This window comes from Gekko japonicus, unplaced genomic scaffold, assembly GCF_001447785.1.
Source record: "Gekko japonicus isolate JY-2015 unplaced genomic scaffold, Gekko_japonicus_V1.1 scaffold1092, whole genome shotgun sequence".
Classification (NCBI taxonomy): Eukaryota; Metazoa; Chordata; class Lepidosauria; order Squamata; family Gekkonidae; genus Gekko; species Gekko japonicus.
In genome coordinates, this window is record NW_015163632.1 from 316,488 (window position 1) to 334,288 (window position 17,801).

The 17,801-nt window shown below is 47.4% G+C and overlaps 1 protein-coding gene across 1 annotated transcript in view; it reads left to right on the forward strand.

Moving 5' to 3' along the window:
• The window catches only part of RREB1 (ras responsive element binding protein 1), a 175,867-nt gene that overhangs the window by 144,836 nt on the left and 13,230 nt on the right, over positions 1 to 17,801 (forward strand). The window contains exons 9-10 of the mRNA XM_015407545.1: positions 3,552 to 3,741; positions 5,873 to 8,543. Of these exons, the coding sequence (XP_015263031.1) occupies positions 3,552 to 3,741; positions 5,873 to 8,543 (2,861 nt within the window). The remainder of the gene's footprint in view (positions 1 to 3,551; positions 3,742 to 5,872; positions 8,544 to 17,801) is intronic.

The window sequence follows — 17,801 nt, forward strand, 5'->3', positions numbered from 1 at the left end:
TCCGCGTGCACTTGCGACGGTCCTCATTGTCTTTGTGGACAGATTTAAGAAGAAGGTGCCAGAGAGAAGGTGGGAGGTCTTGGGTGGAAAGCCATTGTTTTTGGCTGGTGGAGCCTATTACAGATGTTTCAGCTTCACACAAGCTTTTGTTTCTGTTTTGCATCTGCAGTCATGACAACAGGTGTTGAATATTACCAAGGCAGAATATTACAAGCCCAGTGAGAATTCTATATTTTCATCATCCTTAGTACTTCCAAGGTCCCTTCTCTGTGACTTGCTGCGTATGAATTTTGGCTGTGACCCTGAGCTCGCAATGAGGTCACTGTGACCTCTAATGAGCAAGTGCAGCAGCCGGGCAAAGTGAAGTCTCGTGTTGATTCATTTCTGGCCAGTGATGCCCCCACCCGTCTTCCATGGAAGAAAATGAGTGGGAGGGGTGGTGCTTGGGACAAGGAGTGTCTACAGAGCCCTACTTTCTCCATTACCGTCTGCATCCGAGATTCCCTTTCTGCATGCGTTTCCAGGAATTCCTAAGCCTTCTGACTACGCTTTATTAAAATACAGTGCCACAGTTCAAATAACAGGCAAGCGACCCCTTCTTCTAAAGACAAGTTAGAGTAGTAGGTTGGCAGATCCTCCCAGTTACACGTTCGCATATCGTGTTTCCAGGAAATCTGTTAGCTCTGACCGTGTTTGTGTCAGTTTGGAATACTCCTGTTTTTGGCTCAGTTGAGTACTATATCAGATGCTATGTCCTGGAAACGGAGGTAATCTGAATTGCAAAATGGCTGGCAAATTCAGCCATGCCTACCAAAGGAATAACCTTTTTCAAGACATATGATTCACTGGGAAATTTTGCTTAGAATGGCCGGGGGGTTTTTTTGAGGGGGGGGGGAATACAGCTGTCTACTGTAAAATCAGGATTCAAAGACAGGCTGGTCATTATTTAAATTCCAGCAAAAAGGCTGCAAAAATGAAAGTGCAAAGAGTAATTCCAGTGATGGAGGAAGCAGTTTTATTAAGTATAATAATTGTGGTCCCATGATCGTTGCACACAGTAAAGTTACTGCATTACGACTTTCCTCTGGGAACAATTGGAAACGGAGCGTTTGTGCAACAGAAATTCCCTTGATGAGCTTAAATTGCGCTGGGAACCCTGTTGGGCTTTAACGGAGCTGCTTCCTGGGCCCTGCGTGGTGGCCCTCCTCTTTGCATTTGGATGTGTGGCAGCACCCTCCTCAATGGGACATGTAAACATGAGGGCCAACTCAAGCGTTACAAAAAGGGGCGATACGTTTTGCGAAATGCCCTCTCCCCAGTGTAATATCCATTTAAGCTCACTTCTCATATACGAGAGAGATCATTAGAAACAGACAAGGCAGTGATCCATGAGGGGGAGAGATCATTAGAAACGGTAAATGGTTGTGATCATTTTGGGAATATAATTACCACAGCCTACGGAGGGCCAGTTGGCTTGTTGTTGTGAGTGGAGGTAGGGTGGACGTAGAGATAGTGGGGGCCCCAGGATCGCATGAGAGGGCGGGCTTGCTGACTGCCCTACACCTGATCACCCTCTTCCTTGGAACAGCCACATAACTCTCAGCCTAGCCCTGACCTGGATAGCCCCAGTGTTCCCTCTAAGCTAAGTTAGTGTGAGCTAGCTCAGAGTTCTTTAGCCTCCGGCTCACACATTTTTTGTCTTAGCTCAGGAAGGAGGGCTCCAGAGCAAACTAGTTTATGCAGTAGCCAAATGGCTCGCTCACAACTTTAATGCCAGTGGTTCACAAAGTAGAATTCTTGCTCACAAGACTCCACAGCTTAGAGGGAGGCATTGGCCCCAAGATAGCCTGATCTAGACAGCCAGTTTGGTGTAGTGGTTAGGAGTGCAGGATTCCCCACTCCTCCACATGCAGCTTCTGGTGTGACCTTGGGTCAGTCACAAGTTCTTTCAGAGCTGTTCTCTCAGGGGCAGTCCTTGGAAGAGCTCTCTCAGCCCCACCTACCTCACAGGGTGTCTGTTGTGAGGAGGGGAAGGGAAAGGAGTTTGTAAGCCACTCTGAGACTCCGCGTGAAGGGCGGGGTATAAATCCAACCTGTTCTCTCTTCTTCTTCCTTTGCTTTCCTGAGTGTCAGGCAATGCAGGGGGATCAGCAGCAATCCCATGGTGCCTGGGGCTTCAGGGTCGTGTGGCTGGGGCAGTCCCTGAGGGCTCTCAGAGCAGCTTTTCCCGGCATAGGGCTCCATGGTACCTGGATGCTTGATGGCTAGGACCGCCCCTGACTAGAGGAATGTTTAGTGTGCTAACGGAAGCTCCATCCGCAGTCTGCATTGTTAGGGGGAGAAGGGTGAGGGATAAATCCCAGTCCATGGACTTTTGGGGGCCCCTCTTTAGATAGTAGGACATGTTTCAATTGAGGAGCTACTGCCTGGTTTTTAAGTCCATAAGCCCAGGACTTCTGGCACCACTGGGACTGGTGGAAAGGGAAAGAAGTCCCCGAATTTTCCCTAAGATGCCAAAATACCCGAGCCCATCCCTTAATAGAGCCCGTGACTCACCAGCCAGAGAGCTGCCGTCCAGGCACTTGCCGGGTGCCCTTCCCAGCTGACAGCCCCCTCCCCTCTTAGTCTGTACTCTCAGGCAAGTGACAGAAGCAGAACTCTTATTAAGCCTTTGGTGAGCCAAGTGTGTGAGAGCAGTAGGTGAACTGTCTGGCCCTAGTTGGGTAGGTCTGACTTCAAAGTTATATTTGATGGCTCTGAGAATTGCCGTCCAAATAATTGCCAGGCCTGTGTCCCACTCTTCTATGCCATCACCCCTTCTGATCTTCTTTACTGCATCACTGTTGTGGTGTTGGAGAGGAACTGAACCCTTTGCCACTGTTTCAGTGTTGGTACAGGGTTAGTGTTGAGCCAAGGGTGCAGCCGGCTGGTTTCCCCAGGGCTACCAAGTACTTACCGCGAATTGGCGGGGGACACATAGTTCTTGGCGGGAACATTCCTGCGGGGAAAACACACATGCTGCACTATGCTGCCGCCCAGATGTGACATAGGCACGTAGCCAGGCCATCAAGTTTTCAGCCCCATTGCCAGAGCGTCGCCTGGCTACGGGCCGAGCGTGCTGACGTCACATCTGGGCGACAGCATAGTGTGACGCGGGTGTGTTACAGGCAGGAATGTTCTGGCGGGAAAGCATGTGTCCCCCGCCGATTCACGGTAGGTGCTTGGTAACCCTAGGTTTCTCCTTCTTGCAGGGGCTGCTGATGCTCTAAGAGGTGGGTAGAGCAAGAGTGTCCGTTTTGAGCAGGGTGCAGTTTTGCCACAGGTGCTCACACAGGGGGAGTGGATGGTCTCTGTAGGATGCTAACAGGCTACAAGCCGGCATTAGCCTGTAACTTTCCAGAGTAATCCCATGATCTAACTAAAAGTAGATGGTGACAGACTATGCTCTATTTCTAATGTGGTTTGATGCAGCTGTGGATCTTGTTCATGTGACAAGGTAAGCCACATGGTAGCTAAAATAAATATGGTATGTTTTCCCCCCTCGTCTCCAGGTGCGACGTCTGTTGTATTACCTTTCGCACCCACCGAGGTTTGTTGCGGCATAATGCAGTCATTCATAAACAACTTCCAAAAGACCCATCAGGAAAGCCTTTTATTCAGAACAATCCCTCGATTCCAGCAGGCTTCCACGATTTGGGGTTCACAGACTTCTCTTGTAGAAAATTTCCTCGTATCTCTCAGGTAATCTCTTCCTTTGATTGACAACCCAAATTTATGATGGCTTTTTTTCCTTGTTGACTTTTTAAATTAACAATATTTCAGTTGGAGTTTGGAAACAGGGATATAAAGGGGTTGAGCCTGAGTTAGCATACTTGACCTGGCCACATTTGTATCCTGTCGGGGAGAATTTAATGTTTAAGTGGCAACCCTGAAAGGTACCTGGTGGTGGTTGGCTTAAAAAGCAGCATTAAGGAAATATACTTGTATCAGCTCAGTAAAGTACAGATTTGCAAGCCACATCTCTACAGGCTTTGGTACTTGTGTCAGAGGGAAAAATAAAGTTCTGAGCTAGTGTGTATCTACAAACCTAAGATCAAATTCATAAGATGCTTTGCATTCCAGGTTACAGGCAGGAATGTTCCGGCGGGAAAGCATGTGTCCCCCGCCGATTCACGGTAGGTGCTTGGTAACCCTAGGTTTCTCCTTCTTGCAGGGGCTGCTGACGCTCTAAGAGGTGGGTAGAGCAAGAGTGTCCGTTTTGAGCAGGTGCAGTTTTGCCACAGGTGCTCACACAGGGGGAGTGGATGGTCTCTGTAGGACCAAGCTGGCATTAGCCTGTAACTTTCCAGAGTAATTCCGTGATCTAACTAAAAGTGGATGGTAACAGACTATGCTCTATTTCTAATGTGGTTTGATGCAGCTGTGGATCTTGTTCATGTGACAAGGTAAGCCACATGGTAGCTAAAATAAATACGGTATGTTTTTCCCCCTCGTCTCCAGGTGCGACGTCTGTTGTATTACCTTTCGCACCCACCGAGGTTTGTTGCGGCATAATGCAGTCATTCATAAACAACTTCCAAAAGACCCATCAGGAAAGCCTTTTATTCAGAACAATCCCTCGATTCCAGCAGGCTTCCACGATTTGGGGTTCACAGACTTCTCTTGTAGAAAATTTCCTCGTATCTCTCAGGTAATCTCTTCCTTTGATTGACAACCCAAATTTATGATGGCTTTTTTTCCTTGTTGACTTTTTAAATTAACAATATTTCAGTTGGAGTTTGGAAACAGGGATATAAAGGGGTTGAGCCTGAGTTAGCATACTTGACCTGGCCACATTTGTATCCTGTCGGGGAGAATTTAATGTTTAAGTGGCAACCCTGAAAGGTACCTGGTGGTGGTTGGCTTAAAAAGCAGCATTAAGGAAATATACTTGTATCAGCTCAGTAAAGTACAGATTTGCAAGCCACATCTCTACAGGCTTTGGTACTTGTGTCAGAGGGAAAAATAAAGTTCTGAGCTAGTGTGTATCTACAAACCTAAGATCAAATTCATAAGATGCTTTGCATTCCAGAAGGATCATTACTTTACAAAGGGTGAGATACTAAGTCTTACATCACCTCGGTGGGCATGAGCTTTTTACAGGCCAATGGAAACTCAAGCTGTGATGAACCACTTAGATTCTGAGGTCCTGAGTCGCTCTTTGCCTTTTCATAGGTGATGAATTTGATAGTCACTTTGTGTGCGATGCAGGTGCCCCTTCCAAACCATGATTCTGTGCAAATTCACAGATATCTCAATTTGGAGCTCAGAATGCAGGGAAATGTTCTGGACATAATGTCAAATGGACCACTGGAGGGGGCAAAATGTGTGCAGGAACTCCTCCCTGCCCAAGCAATAGCGAAGAAACCGAGAATGTGGAAGAGTCCTCGGTCAAGCAGTTACAGGCTTTGCTAAAAGTTTTGTAAATAAGCCACGCTGTAAAATACGAGATCAGTGATTTGTTGGCTTATGAGGCCAGAGTTGGCCTAGGGAGTGGGGAGGTGCCAAGTAATAAAATTCACTGCTTAGCGAGAGGTCGGAAGGAGTGTGTTGGAGCTGGTGGGGCAAGAGTTGGACCCCCCCCACACACACACACATACCACAACTGGTTTCACGGCAAAAGCATAGATCCTTGTTAATCAGGATCTAAATACATGCAATCGTGCCTACATTCCCTCTTGCTCTCGCTGTGAATTGTCTACTTGGTCCTGCCTGATGGAAGAGTAACAAAGAAAGCTTATTCTCCTATTATCAAGTTGCTGGATTTTGAACCTAGCCTCTCTCTCAAACCCCCCCCCCCACTCATTTTGTGTTCTCTTGTGGTTTCTGGTAGGTCTGGTGTGAAAGCAACCTGCGGAGATGCACCAGCGAAATCCACCGGTATGTCTGTGAGACGTGCAACAAGGCATTCCCCATGATGTCTGCACTCAGACTGCACATGGAAACCCACACGACGAGTCAGGGCAAAGAGAAGCAGTCGGAGGATGGAGACCTGAGAGCTTACATGGCGTCCTTGGGACTGCAGCACACCAAAGACATCCAGCCTGTCAAGGAGGAGGCGCTGGTGCCAGATGAGGTCCAAGAAACACAACTAAGAACACTGAAATGTAACCTACCTCAGGAACCGGGTAGTGCTAATCCGTTGACCGTGTCCCCTCTTGAGGCTGCTTCCATAGGAGGGCCTTTTGCGGTCCTTCCCCCTACGAAAGAAAACCTGAAGCTCCTGTCGCTACAGCCTTACCAGAAGAGCTTCATAATCCAACCCGACAATAGCATCCTGGTCAAGCCCACCTCTGAGCTAGCAGATATCCAGCAGATCTTAAAGATGGCTTCTTCAGCAACCCCGCAGATCAGCCTCCCGTCACTTTCTATGGCATCCCACGTTGGTGCGCAGTCTGTCTACAAGCATATGCCGCCGCTGAAGCCAAAGCCCTTGGTAGCCCCTCGGACAGTCGTGGCAACTTCAACGCCACCTCCGCTGGTCAATGCGCAGCAGGCGTCTCCCGGATGCGTCAGTCCAAGCCTTCCTCTGGTGCCACCCAGGCTGGTCAAACCCTCTGAAGAATCAACGTCAAACTCATACAGCCAATCAGGATCCAAGTCCAGCCCCGCTCCCCAGGCCAGGGCAGAGCCTCTGACTCAGCGTGAAATGAAAACGCAACTGGAACAAGACAGCATCATAGAGGCCCTCCTGCCTTTGACGATGGATGGGAAAATCAAGCAGGAGGTAACTGAGCGAGATCTCAAAGCGATTATCTCCGGGGCGGCGAACAAGAAGTCTTCGCCCGTGAGAAAAGTCTTGTATCCATGCCGGTTTTGTGACCAGGTGTTTGCTTTCTCAGGCGTCTTGAGAGCTCACATCCGCTCCCACCTGGGCATCTCCCCTTACCAGTGCAACATCTGTGAGTACATTGCCGCTGACAAGGCAGCTCTCATCCGGCACTTGAGGACACACAGCGGGGAGAGGCCGTACATCTGCAAGATCTGCCACTACCCTTTCACAGTGAAAGCCAACTGCGAAAGGCACCTGCGCAAGAAGCACCTCAAGGTTACGAGGAAGGAAATAGAGAAAAACATAGAGTACGTCACCAGCAACGCGGCGGAGATGGTGGATGCCTTCTGTTCCCCAGACTCGGTGTGCAAGTTCTGCGGGGAGGACCTGAAGCATTACCGGGCCCTCCGCATTCACATGAGGACGCACAGCGGCTGCCAGAAGAAGAAACCGTTCGAATGCAAGGAGTGTGGCACCACCTTCTCGGCCAAGCGGAACTGTGTCCACCATATCCTCAAGCAGCACTTGCACATCCCAGAGAAGGAGGTAGAGAGCTACGTGCTGGTGGTGGACCTCACCCCTTCGGGGAGCCAGCCGGGGACCCTCCTCCCGGAAGACAGCACTTACATGGACTGCAAGCCGATCGCACCTTTTAGAGAGCCCCAGAATGGCTTCTTGGTTGGCGCCCCCTCTCACCCGCCGATCAAACTTGAAACCGCAAACAGCTTCCCTGTGGATTTCGACGAACCTTTAGATTTCTCGCAGAAGAACAAAAACCTGAACTCTGTGCTGGTGAAGCAGGAAAATTTGCTCAGTTCCTCTCCATACGATGGCTCCTTGGAGCCCATAGACTTGTCAATCCCCAAAGCTCCAAAAAAGGACAAAGAGGACAACGCCACGAGCCCGGAGAAGAAGCAGGAGCACCTCAGTGGGAATGATGAGAAGCTCCATCACGTTCAGCAGTCTCCTCCCGCGGTGAACGGCAACTCGGAGAACCAGCCTCTCAGACATTCCCAGCCATTGAAGGGTCCATTGCATTTGACTGTCCCCATCATTTCTCCGGCTCTTCTGGGGAACTCTGCTTTGCTGCGCCCCTTGAGGCCCAAGCCCCCGCCTCTCTTGCCAAAACCTCCCATCACGAAAGAGCTGCCACCCCTCGCTTCCATTGCACAGATTATTTCATCGGTGTCTTCTGCTCCAGCTTTGCTGAAAACGGAGGTCACAGACTCTGTTCCCAAGGCAGTCGGCAGCTCCGCCGGTCCTGAAAAACCAGGGAGTTCCAAGCCGAAAGTGACAACTGCAACCGCCGTCGAAGCGGATGCCGGCATCCCCAGCGACTTGACGCAGAGGGTGTGCAGCCCAGATAGGCTAACGAAATCCACCTCTCCCGGGTCCATGAAGAAAAGAGGCAGGAAGAAAGGCACGAGGAACAAGCCCAAGGCGAGCGGCAGCGTGGACCTGGAGTCGAGCGGAGAGTTTGCTAGCATAGAGAAGATGTTGGCCACTACGGATACCAATAAGTTCAGCACGTTTCTGCAGTCAACCCGAGACTTCAAAGAAGCAATTGACCAAAATGGAACCAGCGAAGAAGAGAGAGAAACGGTGGAGGACAAGGTGCTGCGGGGGAAGAAGAACGCCTACTCTAACTGCATCCAGAAAATCAACTGTCCTCATTGTCCCAGAGTCTTTCCGTGGGCAAGTTCCTTACAACGGCATATGCTGACTCACACAGGTAAGAGAGTGCCGTTGTTTCCTTGGGAATAGAGGGTGGGATTTGTTCTAGACCAGGAATAACAACTGGAAGGCAAAGCCAGGAATGAATGCTTATCGTTCTGGGGCTAAGAATTGCCAGGATGAGCCAGAAAACGTTGTCCGCTTTAGTGCCTGGAGCCTGCCGGCAGCAGTTATCTTAATGGTTCTCGAGACAGTTCATTATTAACCAGTGGAACGGTCCCCAACACGGTGCCCGTGGGCGCCACGTCACCTGCCAGTGTGTTTCCTGGTGCTGCTGCTGCTTCAAAGCAAACAGCCATTCTTAGTTTTGTTCCACTTAATTGGAGCAGGAGGTTGCACAGACGAGCCCAGGATGCATCAGTTTTATGTCTACAGGAAGAACCTGTTTTGAAATAGCTGCTTTCAATACAAGAGGGTGCCTGGCATGGAACCTCCCAATATGGCATGGTTGGACTCCCCGAGGCAGCCATTTTGTTATGCCACTCACCCTGACGCTTCTCAAAATTTCGGAAGTGTCCATGAGACTGAGGACACCTGAGGTAGTGTATACTCATTGAGTTGAGCCTTTTAGCCTTGAAGCACATGGTTATGTCAAATCTGCTTTGTTTTTGAATAGCTGTATGCGTTTGTATTGTCTGGCACTAGGCGCATAGCATCTAAGCACATGGAGATTTCTTCTGGTGTTACGCAGAGGGAAGGTAGGTCTATGGTAGGGCAGCAGATTTCTTTTGGGCCCAGGTTCAGTCTCTGGAATCCCTAGTTCAAAGCATTTGGTTAGACCTTTTCCTGAGACCCACTGTAGGGTAAGCACTATCGATTAGATGGATCAGTGATCTGCTGCAGTCCAAATGACATGTTAAATGCCAACATGTACAGGTGGGGAAAAGACAGTTCTGGTGATAATCAGCAGTGGAGAATTAGCATGAGAAATGAGGGCTTCACCCTTTCCCTCACCAGGTAATATTGTGTTGTGTCAAGAACCATCAAGACAAGCCTTTCCCTGCTCCAAGGTGTATTTTGTCTTGACTCAGTGCATTTCAGGAGTCTGAGATGTATACAGGTCACAAAAAAATGGCGGGACTTGATGAACCGTTGTTATGTATGGATTGTGAATGTCATCTGTGATGCACCAAACATTCTCCTGTGTTGAGCGTGATAATCAGCAGTGGAGAATTAGCTTGAGAAATGAGGGCTTCAGCCTTTCCCTCACCAGGTAATATTGTGTTGTGTCAAGAACCATCAAGACAAGCCTTTCCCTGCTCCAAGGTGTATTTTGTCTTGACTCAGTGCATTTCAGGAGTCTGAGATGTATACAGGTCACAAAAAAATGGCAGGACTTGATGAACCGTTGTTTTGTATGGATTGTGAATGTCATCTATGATGCACCAAACATTCTCCTGTGTTGAGCGGAATATTGAAGGGGAAGACAAGTAGAATCTTCAAAGAATTTTATCCTCCAACTGAATTTATAATGAAGAAACCCTTAATCTGATGGGCCCCAGGGCTCCTTGGTACATTGGAAACCGCTGGTTTTAAGCACTCCTCCCTCTGACTTCCTTATGCCTACTCACAGCCACCAGAAGTGACTCTTCGTCTGAATGGGTCATTTGTCCAACATTAAATGTTGCATGTGATGTGGTAGTTGAACCTTTGTATAAGGCCTGTTATATCCTCTTAAAATGGGAAGACTGCTATCAGTGTTCTGTTTGTGGCTGCAATTCTGGCTCTCCTTTTCCAAATGCCCCATAATAATAAAGCAGAACTAATTTCTTTCGAGATGAAAAAAATACTTCTCCCATTTACTTTCACATCTGAGCTTCTGGCAGTAGTTGGTGAGTCCACATGTGACAGTTTCTCCAGTGCAAAGAGAGGCATAAAGGGTAAAGAAAATCTGAGCTGCTAGATCTTCCACAGTTTGGTCAAACTGCCATTGTAGAGTTTGCATTGTACTCATGGTAGAACAGCTTCAAATTAAATGAAGTTAGGCTTATCAGAGGCCGCGGTGGCTCAGAGGGTAAGATGCTGAGCTGCAGACCGGAAGGTCTGCAGCTTGGCAGTTTGAGACCCGAGTGCCCCGTGACAGAGGGAGCTCCCATCTTTGCCCCAACTCCTGTCAGCCTAGCAGTTTGAAAGCAAGAAATTGCAAATAGAGAAATAGGTACTGCTTCGGTGGGAAGGTAACAGCGTTCTGTGCACCTAGGCGTTTAGTCATACTGGCCACATGACCACGGAAACGTCTTTGGACAGCGCTGGCTCTTCAGCTTAGAAACCTGGAGATGAGCACCGCCCCCTAGAGTTGAAGTCGACTGGCTTTCGAGGAAGGGAAACCTTTAGCTTTAGGCTTGTCAGATGAAGTGACAGTAATCTTGGATATCCCTGGGGACTCTTCCTGCCGACGACTCTCCCATTTCAACACACTGCTTCTGTCCCTCTAAGTAAAAGTAGCTTGCTCCATTCAAACACAGTCCCCTTCATACCTCCCAGAAGCAGAGGACAGATGTAGAACTTTTCACAGCTAGAAACAGACTTTGGAGCTGACTAGGGTTGTCAGCACTGAGTTGGGAAATACCTGGAGATGTGGGGGGCGGAGCCTGGAGAGGGCAGGATTTGGGGAAGGGGCGGGACCTCAGCACGGTAAAGTGCCATAGAGTCCACCCTCCAAAGCAGCCATTTTCTCCACGGAGTGGCTCTCTGTAGTCTGGATATCAGTTGTAATAGTGAGAGATCTCTAGGTGCCGCCTGGGAGGTTGGCGACTCTGGAGATGGCCCATTGGTTAGAAGGGCATTTATCCATCATATTTAGCCATTATTTTTGCTAGATGAATGGCCTGCTAAAGTAGCTGCTGATGAATCTGTCCTGTGGTACCCAGGTCATGCCGGTGTGATCCTGCAGCCCTGTGTATTTGTAGGGTAAAATCTCTACTGTATATAGGTTGGTGAAGGATATTGGAGCTGTAATGCGCATTTATTGCACTCTTACTATTGCAGTACTCTAGAAGAGAGAATATTTCTTAATACAGAGGCCTTGGGGGCAGTGTTCCCTCTAAGCTGAGTTAGTGTGAGCTAGCTCACAGTTTTTTAGCCTGCGACTCACACATTTTTGTCTTGGCTCAGGAAGGAGGGCTCCAGAGCAAACTAGTGTATGCAGCAGCCCAATCCCTCGCTCACAACTTTAATGCCAGTAGCTCACAAAGCTGAATTTTTGCTCACAAGACTCCACAGCTTAGAGGGAACATTGCTTGGGGGGGCTTCTGATAGTACATGGGTGTAGCCTGGGTTAGTTCATTCTGCTGGCTGGCAATGCTGAGAAATTCCTCCTTTCAGAGGATCGTGGCAATATAGAACTCGTTAACCGAAGCTGTTTTCAGTCAGTGTCTTCATGAGCGGCCATTTTGAAATTTTTCCTCTCAGGGTGAATGGGGCAAAAATGAAGGATCTGACTAAGTTTCAGAGTTTTACACTAAGAAGTCCTGGGGATCCAGGCCCATTCAGAACATCTTTGGAGACCTGCTCTTACCTGTGCTGTGGTTGGTTGCATTCGGCAGACGGTGTAGTAAGATTGGTAGCTCATTGCTTATGCAGGACTTTTTTTCTGGGGGAACGCACTGGAATGGAGCTCTGGAACCTCTTCGACAAAATTCTTTTAAAAATGTTTAAAAGTTCATGAGTTTTCATTTCCCTCTTGAGAGTTCTGGCACCTTTTTTTCCCAGAAAAAAAGCCCTGTGCTTATGTAACAGGAAGAGGCGGGTAACAAAATGTGGATATGTGATACATTCCTGAAATCTGGTTGTGCCATGGGAAGATCTACATAATTTTTTGCATTACAGTAGCAATATTTAAGGGGGGGAAAAGACAATTTGTGAAGGGAAGGAAAAGCCTTTGGTTGTTCATTGAGGTGATGCCTGAAGCATTGCTAACTGAGGGCAGCCCAGTTCTTGTGGGGTATGCTCAGATTTGGTGCATAGCTCAGTGTGCTGGATTTTATTTGTACCTTTTGATATCCATGTATCTTCTCTTTGTGAAAATGGTAAAAAGTGAGTTGGCTTGGAGATGCCTAGTACCTGAGTGGGGCGATTACAGTCCCTTGAGAGATAGTTCCAGGTGGTCTGAAGCAGTAGAACAAATTTAGAGTCCGGCGGCACCTTTAAGACCAACAAAGGTTTATTCAAGGAGGTATGAGCTTTCGTGTGCAAGGCACACTTTTTCAAATACACTGGAATGGAAGGTAAGATTTCCAACTTATAGACAGAGGCTGGGCAGCATACTAACACATAACAAGATGAAGATGTTTTAAGATATGCAAAGACAAAACTAAATAACAAGCTAAGGTTACAAGGTCAACAGTTGTTTTGATTTAATTAAGGGGGATTGAACAGCACAACAATAAACATGTCAAAATAGGGGATAAATGTGTAACGGTATCTTTTCTAATTGTGAGAAGTAAACTGAGACTCTCCACACATCTCCTCTCGGGAGTGGTGCTAATGTAACAGCATTTTTTTAGAGGTTTGCAATATTTTGGTGCCACGTGTCTAGTTCCAGCTCCTGCCAACCTAGCAGTTCGAAAGCAAGAAATTGCAAGTAGATAAATAGGTACCACTTCGGTGGGAAGGTAACATCATCTCCTCTTGGGCGTGGTGGTAATGTAACAGCATTTTTTAAAGAGGTTTGCAATATTTTGGTGCCACGTCTCTAGCTCCAGCTCCTGCCAACCTAGCAGTTCGAAAGCAAGAAATTGCAAGTAGATAAATAGGTTCCACTTCAGTGGGAAGGTAACAGCATTCCGTGCGCCTTGGTGTTTAGTCATGCTGGCCACATGGCCACGGAAACGTCTTTGGACAACGCTGGCTCTTCGGCTTTGAAACGGAGATGAGCACCGCAACCCTAGAGTCGGATTCGACTGGCTTTCGAGCAAGGGAACCTTTACCTTTACCTAATTTCCCTAATTCCTTTTCCTATTTGGGCTCCAGAATTACCAAAAGTAAGACTAGATGGTGAACATTGCTGTACTTCTGGATAGATGACAGGGCAGTGCGGGTGCCAGCCTCCAGGTGGGAACTGGAGAGCCCCCGGAATTACAGCTCATCTCCAAGCTACAGAGATCAGTTCTATGGCATTGTACCCCACCGAGGTCCCTGTCCTCCCCAGGCTCAACTCCCAAATCTCATGAGCTCATGAACACATGAAGCTGCCTTACACGGAACCAGACCCTCGGTCCATCAAGGTCCGTATTGTCTACTCAGACTGGCAGCGGCTCTCCAGAGTCTCAGGCAGAGGTCTTTCCCCTCACTGGCTACGTGATCCTTTCAACTGGAGATGCCAGGGGCCCTTCTGCATGCCCAGCAGATGTTCTGCTGCTGAGTCACAGCCCCCCCTCGGCAGGAATTTCCCAACCTGGAGCTGGAAACCCTGCCCCCCACCCCCACACCAGTGGCCAGAAAGGACATGACAACCCTACGAGGCAAGTTGCATAAAATAAGGGCAGCATTTGATTTGATCTAGTCTCACTTTTGCTAATTCTGGAAGCCAAAAGGAACAGAAATCAGGGGAATTTAAACGTGTGAAGAAGGGTTTTACCCCCAATTGGTTGCCTGGTCAATAGACAGGTTACTGTGCTTACTTTAGGGCTTTTTCATCTGATCTGTATGGTTTTCAAACTCTGCCCAGGGAAATGGGAATTTCTTGGAACATTATCAGGGGTTTCTTAGGATTCCCTGAATGGCAGCCTGTTTCTCTCCAGTGTATAGCTGTGGGAATGTTGAGTATATTCTAGGCCAGTGATTCTCAGCCTTTCATATGTTACATCCCACTGACCATTCTGTCAAAAAACCTGCATCCCACCATGAGAAACAGAAAGGCCACTTTTTCTGAGGAGTATGTTGATACATTTACAGGCTTTCTGTTTTATCACTTATAGTACGTTTTAAGGACATCAATTTTGCAGCATTGTTGGGAATACAATGTATTGCTATCTTTAATGGATAATCATGTGGGAACAGCAGGAAGAGGCATACCGGGCACTTGCTTGTGGGCCGGGGGAGAAATGGGGGACTAGGAGAAACATCAGATGGTCAAGGTTACTACTAGTATGGCTGAAGGTCACAAATGGCAGGCAGTGTCAGCAGAAGACTGCACATTATAATTGCAGGTGGACCAGAGGATCGAGGGGAAAGTGCACCATTTTGGTGCAGTGGTTAAGTGCGCAGACTCTTATCTGGGAGTACCGGGTTTAATTCCCCACTCCTCTAATTGCAGCTGCTGGATGACCTTGGGCAAGCCATAGTTCCGGCAGAGCTGTTTCCTCAAGGACAATTCTGTCAGAGCTCTCTCAGCCCCACCTACCTCACAGGGTGTCTGTTGTGGGGAGGGGAAGGGAAAGGAGTTTGTAAGCCGCTCTGAGACCCCAAGTGAAGGATGGGGTATAAATCCAGTCTTCTCCTCCCCTCCTCCTCCTCCTTGAAAAACCTGCATCCCACCTTCTATTACTTCTCTGCCACACTGGCGGTACGTGTACCTCTGGTCGATAACCACTATTCTAGTTCAACATGCTGGGCCAGGGCCCCTATGTGAACTAAGGGTGCCCTGGAATCCTCAGCTGGAGAGTGAAGTGTTCCCTGAAGGCAGAACATCTGAACCCACTGTTGTTCTAGTAGCTAGAGAGTTTTTGCTAGGTATAAATGAGAATTCAATAGTATAAATTTACCTGCTTCGAACTTTGCCACCTTTGGAGGCACGTTTTTGACAGATAATATTACTCTAGTGTAGATGCAGGTGGGTAGCCATGTTGGTCTGAAGCAATAGAACAATATTTTAGTCCAGTGGTACCCTTAAGACCAACAAAGTTTGAGTCTAGTGACACCTTTAAGACCAAAAAAGTGCCTGCACACAAAAGCTTATACCCAGAATTAACCTTTGTTAGTCTTAAGGGTGCCTCTGGACTCGAACTTTGTTCAGTTACCCCAGCGTGTAAGCCTTGAAACGGAAGCAGGTTAATTTCTTTTAAACAGTTGTATCATGCTGCAACTAAGACCCCTTTCAAACAGCCTTTGTAATCCATTTTAGCTGCTGGATGTGAACAGATTTTTTGTGTGTCATTTCAGACACAACCTTTTTGGCTCCCGGCTGGTAATAGATTTTTTTTAACTATTTCAAACAAAGTTGCTTGTGTCATATTTGCAAAGCGGGCCTGAGTCTTTTTTTTTTTTAATTCGTTTTTCCGTTTTTTCAGGTCTTCTTTGCGCTTCTGAATCACTGTAGTGTGGTGTTTGAAATGTCTGCAGTGCTTCTGAAAGTGCCACCTTTTTTCCTAGCCCCCTTTTTTGCAAAATGTACTATTTTGGATTTCTTTTCGAACATTCTGACTTGTGCTTTAGTGCTCTGCCAATATAGCAATTCAATGCTGTATTGTCTGCAGGGAGTAGAAAACTCATTTGTATGGTCCAAACAAATGCAGACAAACAGCAGCTATGTTCTAATACTATTCTTGACAGCAAATGTGGTGTTAGACTAGGACCTGGGAGACCTGGGTTCAGATTCCCACTCTGCCTGGGAAGTTTGCTGGGTGCTCTTGGGCCGGTCACAGGCTCTCAGCCTTTGCTTTTAGGGTAAAATGGGGAAGTCCGAACTATGTGTGCTGAGCTCGTTGGAGATAGGAGATAAAAACGCAAGTACACCTGATGTATTTAAATTTCTCAGCCTTGGAGAAGTTATCTTTAATTACAGTTATACCTTTTCAAAGGTATTTGTATCCAGGGCTCTAGTCGGGGGGGAGCTCTCAGGTACGGAGCTCCGGAAGAGAACCTCTAGGGGGCGGGGCTGTCACGTGGTGAAGCCCCGCCCCCTTCTTTACCCCGCCCTCTGCTTCGATCCTCATTCCGTTTGGGAATGAGGATGAAGCAGGAGGGTAAGTAGCCGGGCCTTCTGACACACTTCCGGTGATGTCAGGGGGTGTGGCCTTCTGTCACTTCCGGTGATGTCAGGGGGTGTGGCATATGCAAATAAGTTATGCTAATGAGTTATGCTAATGAGCTCCGGCAGCTCTTTTTCTACAACAAGACCCGTATTTGTATCTGTGACAAACTGAGAGCTGATACTGGAAAAATAAGTGTGAAACGCAGTTACCTTTAATGTGTTCAAGGAAGTGTATCAGATTAGAGGCATTCTGTAGATGGTCGAGTTTAATTTGTTCATAGTAGTTCTTGTCACTACTAAGAGATGTTGAAAATTTACCTGACTGTTCTGCTCCTCCACTCTCCCTTCGTCTTCAGTGTAGCATGACTCTTGTTTGTACAGAGGGGTGTTGCTGATAATAAATCTGAACTAGGTATGCTAGTTGCTTAAGTGCACTGGCATCCCCGTTAGTACAAGAGGGTGCAGAATTTCAAACTACGCAGAATTCTTTGTCAGTTCGATTTATCGCATATGGCCAATGGCCGTTACAAATACAATACAAAACAAGTTATAAAATACAGAATAGGATCTGCATTAAAACACAGGAAATAAAAATATACGTGTGTCTATCATGAAACTGGTTACAAGCTTCAAATAATACAAGATAAAAACTAAAACATACAAAATAAATATAAGGTTTGGGATAAAGTTACTAAAAAGGACTTTCTATACCATGGGTGTCAAACATGCGACCCGGGGGCCAAATCAGGCCCCCAAAGAGCTTCTGTCAGGCCCGCAGTGGAACTGGCTGTCTTCTGCTTCTTCTTCCAGTTCCGCTGCTGCTGTGTCATTGCAGGTTTGCAGCTTACAGATACACACCTGAACAGCATATTCAAGATTGCAACAGCACAGGCATTTTGATGTAATAATTCAGAACAAGAGGTGTCAGTTATCAGACACTGTTAAATAGACAAAATATTGCAAGAGTGCTAATGTTTTAAGCATGTTTTTATGTCCTTTATAAAGTTTATATCTCCACTACTTGGCATTACATTTTATGACACACACATGGCCCGGCCCAACAAGGTCTCATTTATGTCAGATCCGGCCCTCGTAACAAATGAGTTCGACACCTCTGTTATATACCTTAACATAGCCCTAGCTATTTAGCAAGAGAGTCAACTTAATTCGGATTTTCTTCGCCGCTAGACAAAATGGAAAGTTGACTACGGCTCAAGTATTTGTATTATGTTTTGATGCTGAAGGGGGTATCTCTCTCCTTTCTCATCTGAACTAAATCACCTTACCTACAACCCAGATATTAAAAAGTGCCGTGGAACCGCTGGTTGGCTGCAAAGTTGCTTC